The sequence below is a fragment of the Miniopterus natalensis genome, chromosome 16 (genome assembly GCF_054644295.1).
Source record: "Miniopterus natalensis isolate mMinNat1 chromosome 16, mMinNat1.hap1, whole genome shotgun sequence".
NCBI classification, from domain to species: domain Eukaryota; kingdom Metazoa; phylum Chordata; class Mammalia; order Chiroptera; family Miniopteridae; genus Miniopterus; species Miniopterus natalensis.
Genome location: NC_142096.1, coordinates 306,257 through 319,149, shown reverse-complemented (window position 1 = coordinate 319,149; position 12,893 = coordinate 306,257). Strand labels below are relative to the sequence as shown.

Below are 12,893 nucleotides of genomic sequence, written 5' to 3'. Positions count from 1 at the left end.
CCATGTAAAAAAATTAAAAATGGAAAATCACAAAAAGAATAATCTCGATCCTTCCGGTGTCATGCAATAGGGCATCCCAATCACTTTAGATGAACTCGTGGCGTATTCCAGCCAGACGGCAGTCTCTTCAATAGAGCTCAGCCCTCGAGTGCCAGGGAAATATTTTACACACACACATACTCTTCTACAATGCATGGCTGAATATACACAGCCTTTGCTTTCCTTATTTCACAGAAAAACAAGTAACCTGTCATTCAAGTGACTTTCAAAACTTGGTTTCTCTTTAAAAAGTTATATCTGGTCTCAATATAAAACATGGTGCAGAACACTGAAATGTCATATATAGTGATATCATAAGTATCTTTCAATATGAACAGTTCATTATGGATAATTTAAAATAAAATACACTGTGTTAATTATCTAGATCAGCCAGGGATGCTTTACCACGTATCTCCTTGCTCCGACTCTGTGTTGGCCATACACGTCACAGAGTTCATGGGGGCACTCGACAGGAACTCCTCTTTGACTGACAAGCCCTGGGAAGGGCTCGGCCCTGGAGTCATCATCCTGGATCCTGTAGATCACACACATCAAAGGAAGAACACAGCTGCTGGACACAAGAGGGACCCTCTGTCACTCACCACTGCCACCCTGTGTCATCTGAGGGAACTAACCAGGTAAGAAGCACACGACTGTCTCCAGTCAGTGGAGCCAACAAATACTTAACGAAATGGCCTCTGTAACGAGCTTATCTAAACGAAACCATTTTATAGCTACATCACATCCTTCATAGTAAAGAATTATCAAGCTCAATAAAAACAATCAACTTAAATTCTAACTCAAATAATACTTACTTCCTCATAGAAAGTGTATCTGCCCTACCATTACACAGATCAAAACCAACCTAAGTTTTATTTTTAGAAGGAAAACACTATTTGAAAAAATACATAAACAGTTTTAGGCAAATTTTTGGCTCTTACAGAAAACCACGATGACTTCATCATTTCAGTTGCTAGGATGGCAACTTAACCCAAGGTCCCCTCTCCTGGCACATGTCCCCTGAACCCCTGCATGGAAGCAGGGCCTCCTCTCAGCTCCCACATACCTACATATTGTCACTGTACTCACTATAACACACTTACCTCCTGCTGCGGGACCTACATTTGTGAACCTCCCTGTGCCGGAACCTCCTATCAAACTGGGAAACTGAAGGCACAATGAATGAACTGACATGTGGACAGCACTTGGAAAATGCCTGGAGCACAGCAAGCACTGTGCAGGTGTGAGTGTTACCTGCAATGCACCGCTCACCTGTGACTTTCCCTTTAGACTTAAAGCAGGGATGGTCTGCCCATTTCTCTGTCTCCAGTCCCTGAGCAACGCTTGGTATAGTGTGAATATAAATAAGTTAATGGAAGTAAATTGGATTTATTAAACACACAGGATGTGTTTAATGAATGCTTACTGCTGACTCCAAATTCAGATATTTAAGGACTTCTGCCACTTTCCTTATGTGACCACCTTAGAAGTTCACTGGTATTTCCTTCAACACACATATCCCTAAAGCTCATTTCTGCTTGCACAGAAGTTTACAGATAATAATAATTATGGATGCTTATGTAATCACTAAAAGAAACATTTATAAATGGAATGGAATGACCCAGAGTAACTGATGTTTGTCAACAGTAAGATTATTTACAATGTTCTCCTTCCTAAAATACCAGAAGGCAGGGATCTGCTCTGGTCTGCTCACCTCTTTACTCCGAGTATCCAGAATAATTATAGGTATGTAACAAATGCTCAATAAATACTTGTTGAATAAGTAAATGGATGACTATAGGAGGGGAGAGAGAGGAGGAGGAGGGAGAGGGACGGAGACACTCATTCTCTCTGTGCCCCCAAACTGCTACCTTCTAAAATTGTAAGTCAGACCCACCTATGAATACGTACGAGAAGTAATGCTACTAATTACAAGAAAAGAGAGTTCCTCAGGAAAATATCAAGGGTCTAAAAGCAAGCAGGAAAGAATAAATGAATTGTCGTGATGGCAACATTAGCTTATTTTGAAGAAAAGTAGGGCAACGTGTGTTAGCTGACAGCAACCGCCCCCAGTCACGACCACCTCACTGCGTTTTAGCCTCTCCTCCTACCTGGCCCTAACAGAACTATCAGAGCATCTGTTTGCTTGCTTATTAACTGTCTGAATCCCACCTGCAGAATATGAACTTCAGCGTGTCAGTTAACTTGTCTACTTTACTCACCACTGTATGTTCAGCACTGACAATGGTGCCCAGTACACAGCAGCCACAAATATTTACCAGATGAGTAAGTGACTGAACGGAGGTGAGTTTTGAAAGACGCTGGAAATGGTCACCCAGCAAGTACACAGTAATGTGCACATAGCCTATCATAAACTTACATAATAAACAAAGTTAATGGAGAGTCAATTAAATGACACTTGAATTACCTGTGCTGGGCTGTCCTCGAGGGTCACAGTAATTCTCTGTAGTCATGAAAATCACTGCCAGTCCAATTTCTCCTTCAGGAATAGGTCTAAGACCCTGCCTATTAGAATAAAATGGTTTAAGTGTGAAAATATATTCCAACTAACAAATTTATTAACGTGATGTCAAGCTGAAACTATCTTTTTCCACCCCCCAAGAGGTCCAGCAATTTTATGGTATGGAGGGAATTTCAGATACACAAGTGCTGGCTCACTCACTGAGCAAGGCTACCAGGGCAAGTCCACCAGGTTTACTAACTTCGGTATCACCTGTAAAGGTCTAGAGCGAAGGATGTAGAGCCTTCAGTTCTAAATTCTGTAACTTGCAGAAAAAGAAAATAGTAACACCCAGATGAAGCAATAAAAAGGATTTTTATAAGCAAATCTATGATTACTAAAATCCTGAGAGAAAACATAAGAGAGAGAAAGAAGCAGAGGGGAAGGAGAGAGAGTACAAAGAACCATGTATAAGCTGAAGCCACGTGTGTTATGATATAAAGTTTAGTAAATCAAATCATTTTACCAAATTCACATGTGTTGAGGAATCTTATTAAAGGAATCTTTATGGTGAACCTATCTTCTGTTATTCTGTAATGTAAATAATGACTGACTTTATAAAACAAAAATAATTTAATATAATGCTATACAGAAACTATACCACAAATTTTAAGAACTACAAAACTTTTAATACTCATTGCAAGATACTTTAAGTGGCTGCATTAGTTTATATGGTCTTTTTCAGATGCTTTAACATTTGTTTTTTTGAATGTATTGACTGGGTTAACTTACAGTTCAACTGTAAGTGCGATTATAATAGTATAATACTAAAAAAAGATTTTACAAAGTATTATAAACAAGTGACCACATATACCTACTTACAATTCAGGTAATTCAAAATTGTTATTTTATTACCCTACTAATGTTTTTGAAACTTTAAATACTATGAAAATTCATTAAAAAGATTAGTATAAAATAAAATTAAGACATTTTAAATACATGTTTAATTATAGTGCTATGCAGACACTAAATCATCTTGGGTGGGGAAACGGTGGAAACACCCCATTAAAGTCAATAGTGAGATATATGTGGCTACCTCACTACTCCCTTCCAACACTGCTCCAGAGGTCCCAGTGGGCACACAGCAGAGACAGACAGGAGAGAGAGGTATCAGAGACATGAAGATTAAAAATAAGATAGAAATGTCATTATTTACAGATATGATTTATACAAAAAAGACTACAGATGAGTTATTAGAAACACAAGGGGAGTCAAGCAAGGTGGCAGGAAAGAACAGTACCTAAATTTCAGCTGAATTTATACCCATCAACAGTCAACAACTAGAAGATATACTGAAAGAAACATCATATACTTATATTACACCTACCACAGATATAGTATATGTAGTATCTAGGCAGACCTAATAAGTGGTATGTAAGATCTCTACAGAGAAATTATAAAAACTGTTAATTCTCCCCAAATTGATTTGTGGATTCAACAAAATTCCTACTCAAATTCCCAACAAGGTTTTTGAAAAGATGATTCTGAAATGTATACAGAAAAGTAAAGAGCCAAGAATAGCCAGGGTGCTCCTGAGGAAGAGCAGAGGGAGAGCCTGTCCTACTGCACGTGAGGATGTTAATGTGGTGTTGGTGTAAGGTGGACATGCTGACCAGTGGAGGCTAAAGCCAAACCCCTCCCATGTGTGTGGAGCTTTGGTATAAACAGAATCCATTCCAGGTAGATGAAAAAAAAATTAAAAAACAAAGTATCAACATACTAGTAAAAAATATTGGTGAATAATCTGATCTATGAATAGAAAAAGATTTCTTAAACAAAATACAACTACCACCTATAATAAAATCTTTGCAATAATTACTGTATACACTTTTCCACTGTCATGTAGAGTGCACCAAAAGTTCCATGTAGCCACCTACTTGCATGATTTTTACTAAGAGAGAATAGTAAATACCTCTGGAGCATGTCCATAATCGAACGAATCCATTTTTTCTGAGAGTCAGAAACTAAGGTCTGCGAATCTGTTATTCCTACGTCTACAACACAAGTTCCAGGAGCCGAGAAGAAACTATGTTCTTCTTCATTTTCTTCTGTTACCAACCTAGCATCTCCTCCTCCAAGAACAACTGCTGAACTTAATTTTTTATGCTAAAAATGGAAAAGAGAGAAAAGTAATAAAATAGCCACAATTAATTTCCTGAGCATGTTCTAAAAATTGTAAGAACTTGATTTGGTAATAAAATGAAAGAATTGACATAGAAGATCATGCTCCTTGAGAAGATGATCCAAGCCTCCAAGCCTCGTTCTGAGACAACCCCTGGCTCACAGGTGCCTGCAGCCCCAGAGCATCACACTGTCTCCAGGGCAGATGGGCAGGGCTTCCCACAACAACAGAGATCCTGGACCCCACTTCAGCACACAAAGACAGTCAACATCTGTTTATTAACCCAAGTTAAAACGTAAACCAGATCCCCCCCTACCCCCAACTTACATATTCACATAAACTTAACAGGCCAACTGACAGATGTTAAGGAACATTATAATCATATACATGAACAACAGGCAGGTGCTGGTGCCTGGGCAGTTGTTTATTTGATGTCACACTTCTGCACATAACCTTGAAAGAAAATGCATTAACAACTACTGAAAACAGTACTAATTTGTCCTCATGTGTAATGTTTCTTTAGGAAAATTTAGCTTGTAACACTACCTGCTTGGCATTCAGAAATACAAATGTTTTCCCTCTGAAGATCTGTTTTCTTTCCTGCCGTCCTGACAGATCAATATGTTTACTCCCAATGGCTGGCTCATCAATAGGTGGGTAAAAACTGTAAAAAAAAAAAAAAAAAATTTAAAGTATATTCTAATTATAAACTACTCTGTATGCATGCCACTAAATTTGTAAATGGAGTAGCTCTTTAGACACTAGAAAGCCTTAATTTCCATAATACCATTATTTTTTTTTTTTAAGTTTTTATCTGGGACAAAAATGACAAAAAGTACCTAAAAGCTTTTTCTAGAAATATATAATCCAAGGGTAGACAATTGTAACAAGATACAATTAAATATATATATATATGACTCATGTTACATGAATTAGAAAGGCTGACAGAGACATCATCCACAAAGATCAGAACCTGTCAGCAGCATGTTTGCTTAGGAACCAGTAGGTATTAACAGTGTTGGTACTCGATTTCTGTGAACTTCTATAAGTGTTTTGTTATGGAGCTCTTTGGAAAAGCTCAGGAAATTAAGACTTACATTATTTTGTCAGTTTAAATAAAATTTCCAAAGTGAGATTTAAAAATATAATCTTTTAGCTCTTAAATTAATGCTATAAAAACATCTTAATCATCCATGGAAACGGGAAAAAGAAGAAAATAGAGAGAAAAAAAAAAATCCACAGATAATCCTTAAGCCTCTCATGAGTCCAGTTTCAGCTTTCTACATACTCAGATCTGTTGCCACAGCTCTTCTTGAGTGACCACCTTTCAGCTTACCTCTCCCTTATAGTAAAAATTACTGATGTCCATGGGTCACGGAGGCTCAACGCTGTCAAACTCTCAGTTCTTCCCAACTTGATCCAACGCAATCCCAACAAAACTACCAGCGAGTTATTGTGTGGATACTGAGATTCTGAAGTTTATATGGAGAGGGAAAAGACCCAGGACAGCCAACAAAGTTGGAGAACTGACACCACCTCAATCCAAGACTCACTGCAGCTACAGTGATCAAGACAGTGTGGTACTGATGAAAAAATCAACAACACTGGGTTGGGCGCAGGAAGCTTAAACTCTGCCTTCCCCTGTCTCCTGGTAACAGTGCAGAGGCACAGACATAACTGCACCAAAAGGATGGTGCTTTTTGTGAGAGAAAAATGATGCAGTCTGTAGTCTGCATTCCTAACTCAAACCCAGGACTAGTTAGGTGTTTCTTCCAGAACCTAGAGAGGATGTAGGTACGAAATAAAAAGCCAGGATGGTGCATTTCATCTCCCTTCTGAAACCCATCCTGCTACTCCAGTGTAACCTTTTTTCTATTTCATAGTTGAGTATGCAGTCAAGTAAGTATTCAGTGAGCATCAAACGGATCACAATAGGTGTAGAAACTGATAAAGGGAAGAACTCTGCATTTTAAAATAATATTAAACACCTGATTATCAATTGCCATTGTCAAACATGAGCTAATGCAATAGTCCTTCCTGGTGAACAATGAGTCCAGAGTTACCAGACAATCTCAAGGCAAGAATGTCTCAGTGCAGACATCTACGTTAATGAAGTCATAAACTGAAGCCATAAAAAAATTACGTCGAGCCAAAGAAAAAACACCCGAGAATCTGAACAGTAAGTAGGAATCAACAACTAATTTTAAAATCTCTAAGACCACAAAACATTCTCAGCGGCAGCCTTTCAGACTCCCCACTCCCACGTAATCTGGAATTAACAAAGGCTTACTATCTGTAACAAGGGTGATTATTTACAGGATTTATCAACTCCCCTAAGGAGGTTCATAAGTAGGCTTCATGGGGAAATGTGATTCTGTTGAAATACCATGCTAGTTAGGGGTATGCAAGTGAAGTTTCATGTTCTCAGAGGGTATGGGACTCAAAAAAGGTTAAGAATCATCTATTTTAAAATCTAATGATCTCTTTCCACAGCCCAGAAACATTATGTTACCTGTTAACAAGATTATAAGATACAAGAAACCTCCCAAATCAAAATAAAAAACAAAAAGAAAAACCTGATTTTCAGTTACTTCTAAAAGCAGGTCCATATTGTCAGGTATAAACAGTCCTTTAAAAACCCTGCACTGGGCAAAATACCCCATACTAGCTAGTAATATTTTAAAATTAGAAATACTTAACTTGAATAATATTTTCAATTTTCTAACCTCTTCAAATATTCGAAGCTGTACTATAGAGATGAGCTTATAAATGTATTATAATCTACTGACTTATTTTAAGCAGCATGCTCTTGTGCAGATGACTGAAACACCCACCATTTTAGCCATTAGCATTTTAACCAATCTGAAAAAAATCCAAATATCTTCCTCAACCACAGTTTACATTTCTTCGAACATTATTAATACCATATCATTTAGCCTGGTGGTTCACAAATTTAGCAAAGCAACTAAATAAGTAAATAAATAAAGCAAGCTAGCTATTATGAACCTTCCCAGGTATTGCAACGAGCAATAACTTTTCTTTTAACAAGCACCTACTATGATGCCAGGCTATGTGCTCAGACTTTGTATATACTATTACGTAAAATACCCAACATTTACACTAGTAGTAATAACCCTAAATACTTAAATCCTCAGCAGGACAGGTATTGGTCTCAGGAGAAACGTGCTCCATTCCCGGGCCCGGCTGCTGTTACTGTTCTCCCCAGGACCATGTGGCTCTGGGACAGGCTGCTGCTACACCACAATCCAGGGAGTGTCCAAGGGCAGGACCCCAGGCACTGGTCCATGTGCTCTGCAGATGGCACCTCTGTGCTGGTCACTGCCCTTCAGCGTTTTTCTTTAAATACTGGCACATACGTAACACTTGTTTCACCAAGATAAGAAACAACCAACAAAGAATCTGGGGGTCCTTTCTTTACATACTAACAAAAAACTTCACTAATAAAATTGAACTATAACCTTATAAACTGAAAGAGTCATTAAAGAAAGAATTAACTTAAATTAGTGCTATCATACTTCATATGTCATATTTTATTACATTTAAAGTACACAAAATACCTTTCAATTTGTGGAAGCTGTTTCTTAGACTGAACAGCTTTAAGAAATTCAGTAAAATACTCTGGCTTTACAATGGGACATCCACAAATGAGTGCACATATTGTCTGAAAAGAAGAAAATATATGTGAATACCAATACTCATGCTAGCTTTTTTTTTCTTTATCCCCACCAGAGGATATGTTTTCCATTAATGGTCAGAGACAGTGGAAGGCCATCGACTGGTGGCCTCCTGCACGTGCCCCACCCAGGGCCGGGGATCAAGCCTGCAGCGGAGGTGCGTGGCCTTGACAGGAATTAAACCCGAGACCCTTCAGTCCTCCGGGCCAACACTCTAACCACTGGGCCAAACTGGCTAGGGCTGAACTAAATGTCCTTTAAGTTCTATTTTGTTCTAACATTCAATGATTTTAAAAACATAAGGTAACCTGTACTTTCGGAAACTTCACCAAAAAAAGGAATGACAAGGTTTTCTTTTTTGGCACACGACTGATCAGAAGTATTGAAAAGGACAGCTCTACGAGCCTTTGTTGGTGTGTATCCAGGACTCCCTGATAGGGAGAGCAACAGGGTGGCCGTCGGATGTGTCACTAGAAGAGTGTGTGCTCTGGAGAATGGGTGCCAGTTCCCAGGACTGTCAAAGACTTGGCTCCTATGTCATACCTGCCAAGCAAGGGCACGATTACCTCTTCTGTTTCTCAGGCACCTTGACATCTTAGAGCCCACACGTAAATATTCTGATCACTGTAAGGGTGCATCCCAACTGTAAACTAACAGTGGACTTTTGATTTATGAATCTATTATCTGTGGTATACCAGCATAAATTAGTTCTCTGCTGAATTTATAAATCAATTTAACAAACTTGGGAAGATGACATGATCCTTGGTCAAAGATAACCCTAAGATACAAGTTTGACACGAGGTTCAATCTGAGCAGCAAGTCCTTCTCTGTAACACTTCTGTAGCTATAATACACACATTCTGACTTAATTAATTATATTAGATATTAAAGGATTTTTCTGTCAGCTAATAAAGGAATCTAAATATCTGTTGCTTTTCACTATAGATATTAACCAAAAACAATCCTACATATGTAGGATCACCTGTTTAAAAGCTGAATCACCTCTCAATGTCTTTTTTCAGTTGGCTTTGGATATAACCAAATCGGATGAAGATGAAAAATCTGAAGACATCCCAAAATATATCACTGTTTTAATGAATAGTCAGCATCTTCTAAAGATACATCTTCTAAAATCTCTAGGTTGTAAGATGCATTAGGGTAATATTAAACTACAAGAATTTAGGAAGTATTTGTGATTAGGACCTTAAACCAAATAAGAACATGAGAAGACAGAGACTGGCGGAAAACAACTTGATGAGACAGGAGATACTAATTTTGAAGACTGACAGTTGCTCTCTAGCCCCTTTGCTCTTAGGCTGAACACAAGCTATACACTGTATAAATTTCCTGGTGTACAGATAATGTAAATCATTTTTTAAAATGATAAATCAGTATCTGAAATGTAAGTCTATGTGCTTCTGTTGTCTCACATAAAAAATACATTATCGAAAAGTCATTCTAGCCTAAATGGTATACAAAGGCATGGGATCGGCATATATAAATCTACAACAGTTCTGATGGGTTTAAAGTAAATCACTTTAAAAACAAGGAGGATAGCGGACGAGTAAGCTTAAACTCACCGAACTCGTTTTAACATAATAACAACGCATTTGACCTACTTTAATGGTAACTTTAACTGACATCATGACAAGGTGAGTGCATTCTTCTGTCCAGTTGTTTACGGTAAGTCCTCCAAGCTGCAGGATGGCTTGATTTAAGGCAGTTTTCCCAGAGACGTCTAAACAAGAAGAGCATGCAACCAAAGGCTCATACTCCACTCTGTGAATGAAAATGAGCTATGTGACGTTGTTGTCATAGGTACAGTGGTGGCAAATTATACAACTTTAAACATGTTATTTTAATTTTTATGTATTACTAAGCCGTCTAACTAATGAAATCATTGGTCCCTAAATCTGAATTTGCAATTAAGAAAAAACAACAATCGAAGTTAATATTATACTTGAACCTACAGAAATCAAGGTTCCCAGGGTCCAAACTCTTCCTCCCTCTGGTCACTTCCTATGACTGACAAGACCCACTGACCACATGCGGTGGGAAGTTCACCACTGCACTAAGTAGAAACTAAATTAGACTAACGTGTCCTTTAGAATGTGATTAGTACAAAATAAAGCACTCCACTTTTACATCAATTTTTTAAATCCTTACCTGAATTTACTTTCAAACACTCCAAAAGTAACTCTATCCCCTGCCCGCAAAGTTTGGCAAAGGCCATTCTGCATTTTTTCCTCATTAACAAAGGTGCCATACTTAGAATTATCTTTTATTGTCAATGTAGGGATTTCCTGTGTTTGACTCTGGAAAAAGAAAAAGAACCAACAATAATTTAAAGCACTTACCGCTCAGTAACCACTGAACGAGGGGCTTCTACCTGTGAGGCCGGAGCCGCCGACCTAATGTCGCGGCTCGGCTCCCTCGCCCCCGCCGCGGGCCACGCAGCTGTGGGCACCTGTGCTTGGTCCTCTCGTCACCCGAGGTCGTCACTAGACCAACCGCCCAACCCAGGCTAACTCGGCCGCTGGCAGGAGCGGCGGGCTGGGCAGCAGCTGCCCCCGAACGCACCAGCCGCGCACACCCGCCCCGCAGGGTCGCGCCGCGGTCAGGGCCGCCCGAGCCGTTAACGCCGCACAGTCACTGCCCGCCCCGCGCGAGGCACGCGGGAGACTCAATGGAGTCTAAGTAACTAGACATAAATACGTCCTACTTCCTCTAAGTCATTACACTGTAAGCTTCAGATATCAAAATACACAACTACCCCGGCACCGCCGGCAGGATGTACTCAATTTTTTAACAGTGAAGAAATCCAGCCCCGGCCTGGTGGCTCGGCGGCGGGCGCAGGTCCCCGAGGCGCCCCGGGTCGCGGGGGGGACCGGCGGGCGGGTGCGGGAGGCCGCCCGGCCTCCCTGCAGCACAGTGAGAAGCACGCCCCCCGCACCTGGAGGCCGGCAGGAGGCTGCCCCCCCCCGGCCCCCCTGCAGCACAGTGACCAGCACGCCCCCCGCACCTGGAGGCCGGCAGGAGGCTGCCCCCCCCCCGCCCCCCTGCAGCACAGTGACCAGCACGCCCCCCGCACCTGGAGGCCCGCAGGAGGCTGCCCCCCCCCCCCCCCGCTCCCCTGCAGCACAGTGACCAGCACGCCCCCCGCACCTGGAGGCCGGCAGGAGGCTGCCCCCCCCCGGCCCCCCTGCAGCACAGTGACCAGCACGCCCCCCGCACCTGGAGGCCGGCAGGAGGCTGCCCCCCCCCCGCCCCCCTGCAGCACAGTGAGAAGCACGCCCCCCGCACCTGGAGGCCCGCAGGAGGCTGCCCCCCCCCGGCCCCCCTGCAGCACAGTGACCAGCACGCCCCCCGCACCTGGAGGCCCGCAGGAGGCTGCCCCCCCCCCCCCCGCTCCCCTGCAGCACAGTGACCAGCACGCCCCGCTCCAGGAGGCCGGCGGGCGGGGCGCCCTGCCAGGCGGGGGACCGGGACGCACCTGGCTGGGCGCGGGCGGGCGGGCGGTGAGCAGCGCGTGGCTGCGGCTGATGGACGCGTCGTCCGCGAGGAGGAGGGCGCAGTTCTTCCTGCCGACCGCGTACTCGACGCCCGTCAGGAGCCGGAACGGTTCTGGAAGCGGAGAAGGCCGGTGACCGCCCGGGCGAGCCCCGAGGCGGGCGGGGGCCCGCAGCCTCCCCGAGGGCGCGGCAGGACCACCGCGCGGGTGGGCGGCGCGAGGGCCCGAGGCCCCGGCTGAGGCTACCGCGCCCCCGCCCCGCCCCGCCCCGCCCCGCGCGGTTCAGGGTCCAGGCGCCAGCCCCTGGGAAATACAGCCCCTAGCGAACCCGCGGCCGCGAAAAACGCCGGTGCCGCGGGAACTCGCCCTGGCAGAGCGCGAAACCCGGCGCCGAGCGGAGGGAGCGGCGGGCGGGCGGGCCTGCGGGACCCCGGGCCCGCGCCCAGGACACCGCCGCGGGCGGGTGTGGACGGAGCGACAGGCGTCCCGCCACCGCAGCTCCTCGCAGCCGGCGCCTGCGGTCTCCTCACGCTGGGCCCGCGTCGGCCCGCGTCGGCTCGCTCGGCCGGCCGCCACCCCGCAGGGGCCGCCGTCACGCAGCCGCCGGGCCACGGGGGGCGGAGAGGACCGCGGGCCCCACGCCCGGCGAGCCAGGCGCCCCGCCCCGCCCCCGAGCAAGAAGCCCCGCCTCCCAGCGAGGTGCTCCGCCCCCTAGCAAGAAGCCCCGCCTCCCAGCGAGGAGCCCCGCCCCGGGCAAGGCGCTCCCCCCCCCCCCAGCGCCCGACGCTCCGCCTCCCGCCGTCGCCGGAAGGAGGCTAGAGGAGCAGGACGGAGCCGGAAGCGCTCCTCAGACCGCTCTCCCCGGCACGTCCCTGGGACCCCGGCCCTGACCACCTTCCTCCCGCCTCACCTCGGGCCGAGCCCGCGGCGGGGAGCAGCTTCCACATGACCGGCCTCCGCGTCGGGACGCTGTGCGGCCGCTCGCAGCTGACAGACACTTGCCGC

General features: G+C 44.4%; 1 protein-coding gene across 3 annotated transcripts in view; it reads right to left on the bottom strand.

Annotated features, from left to right (window-relative positions):
* NBN (nibrin) overlaps nt 1-12,893 on the bottom strand; it is a 25,165-nt gene extending 12,272 nt beyond the window's left edge. For 2 of the 3 annotated variants that reach the window (XR_015715761.1, XM_087825230.1), the window contains exons 1-9: nt 12,799-12,893; nt 11,871-12,001; nt 10,544-10,692; nt 9,997-10,156; nt 8,261-8,364; nt 5,229-5,346; nt 4,473-4,666; nt 2,468-2,565; nt 445-574 (exon numbers count right to left, since the gene is read on the bottom strand). Coding sequence is in view for 2 of the 3 variants with exons in the window: in XM_087825230.1 (XP_087681356.1) it covers nt 445-574; nt 2,468-2,565; nt 4,473-4,666; nt 5,229-5,346; nt 8,261-8,364; nt 9,997-10,156; nt 10,544-10,692; nt 11,871-12,001; nt 12,799-12,835 (1,121 nt within the window). In the remaining variant the exon portion in view is untranslated. The remainder of the gene's footprint in view (nt 1-444; nt 575-2,467; nt 2,566-4,472; nt 4,667-5,228; nt 5,347-8,260; nt 8,365-9,996; nt 10,157-10,543; nt 10,693-11,870; nt 12,002-12,798) is intronic. The other variant, XM_087825232.1, reaches the window with a different exon arrangement.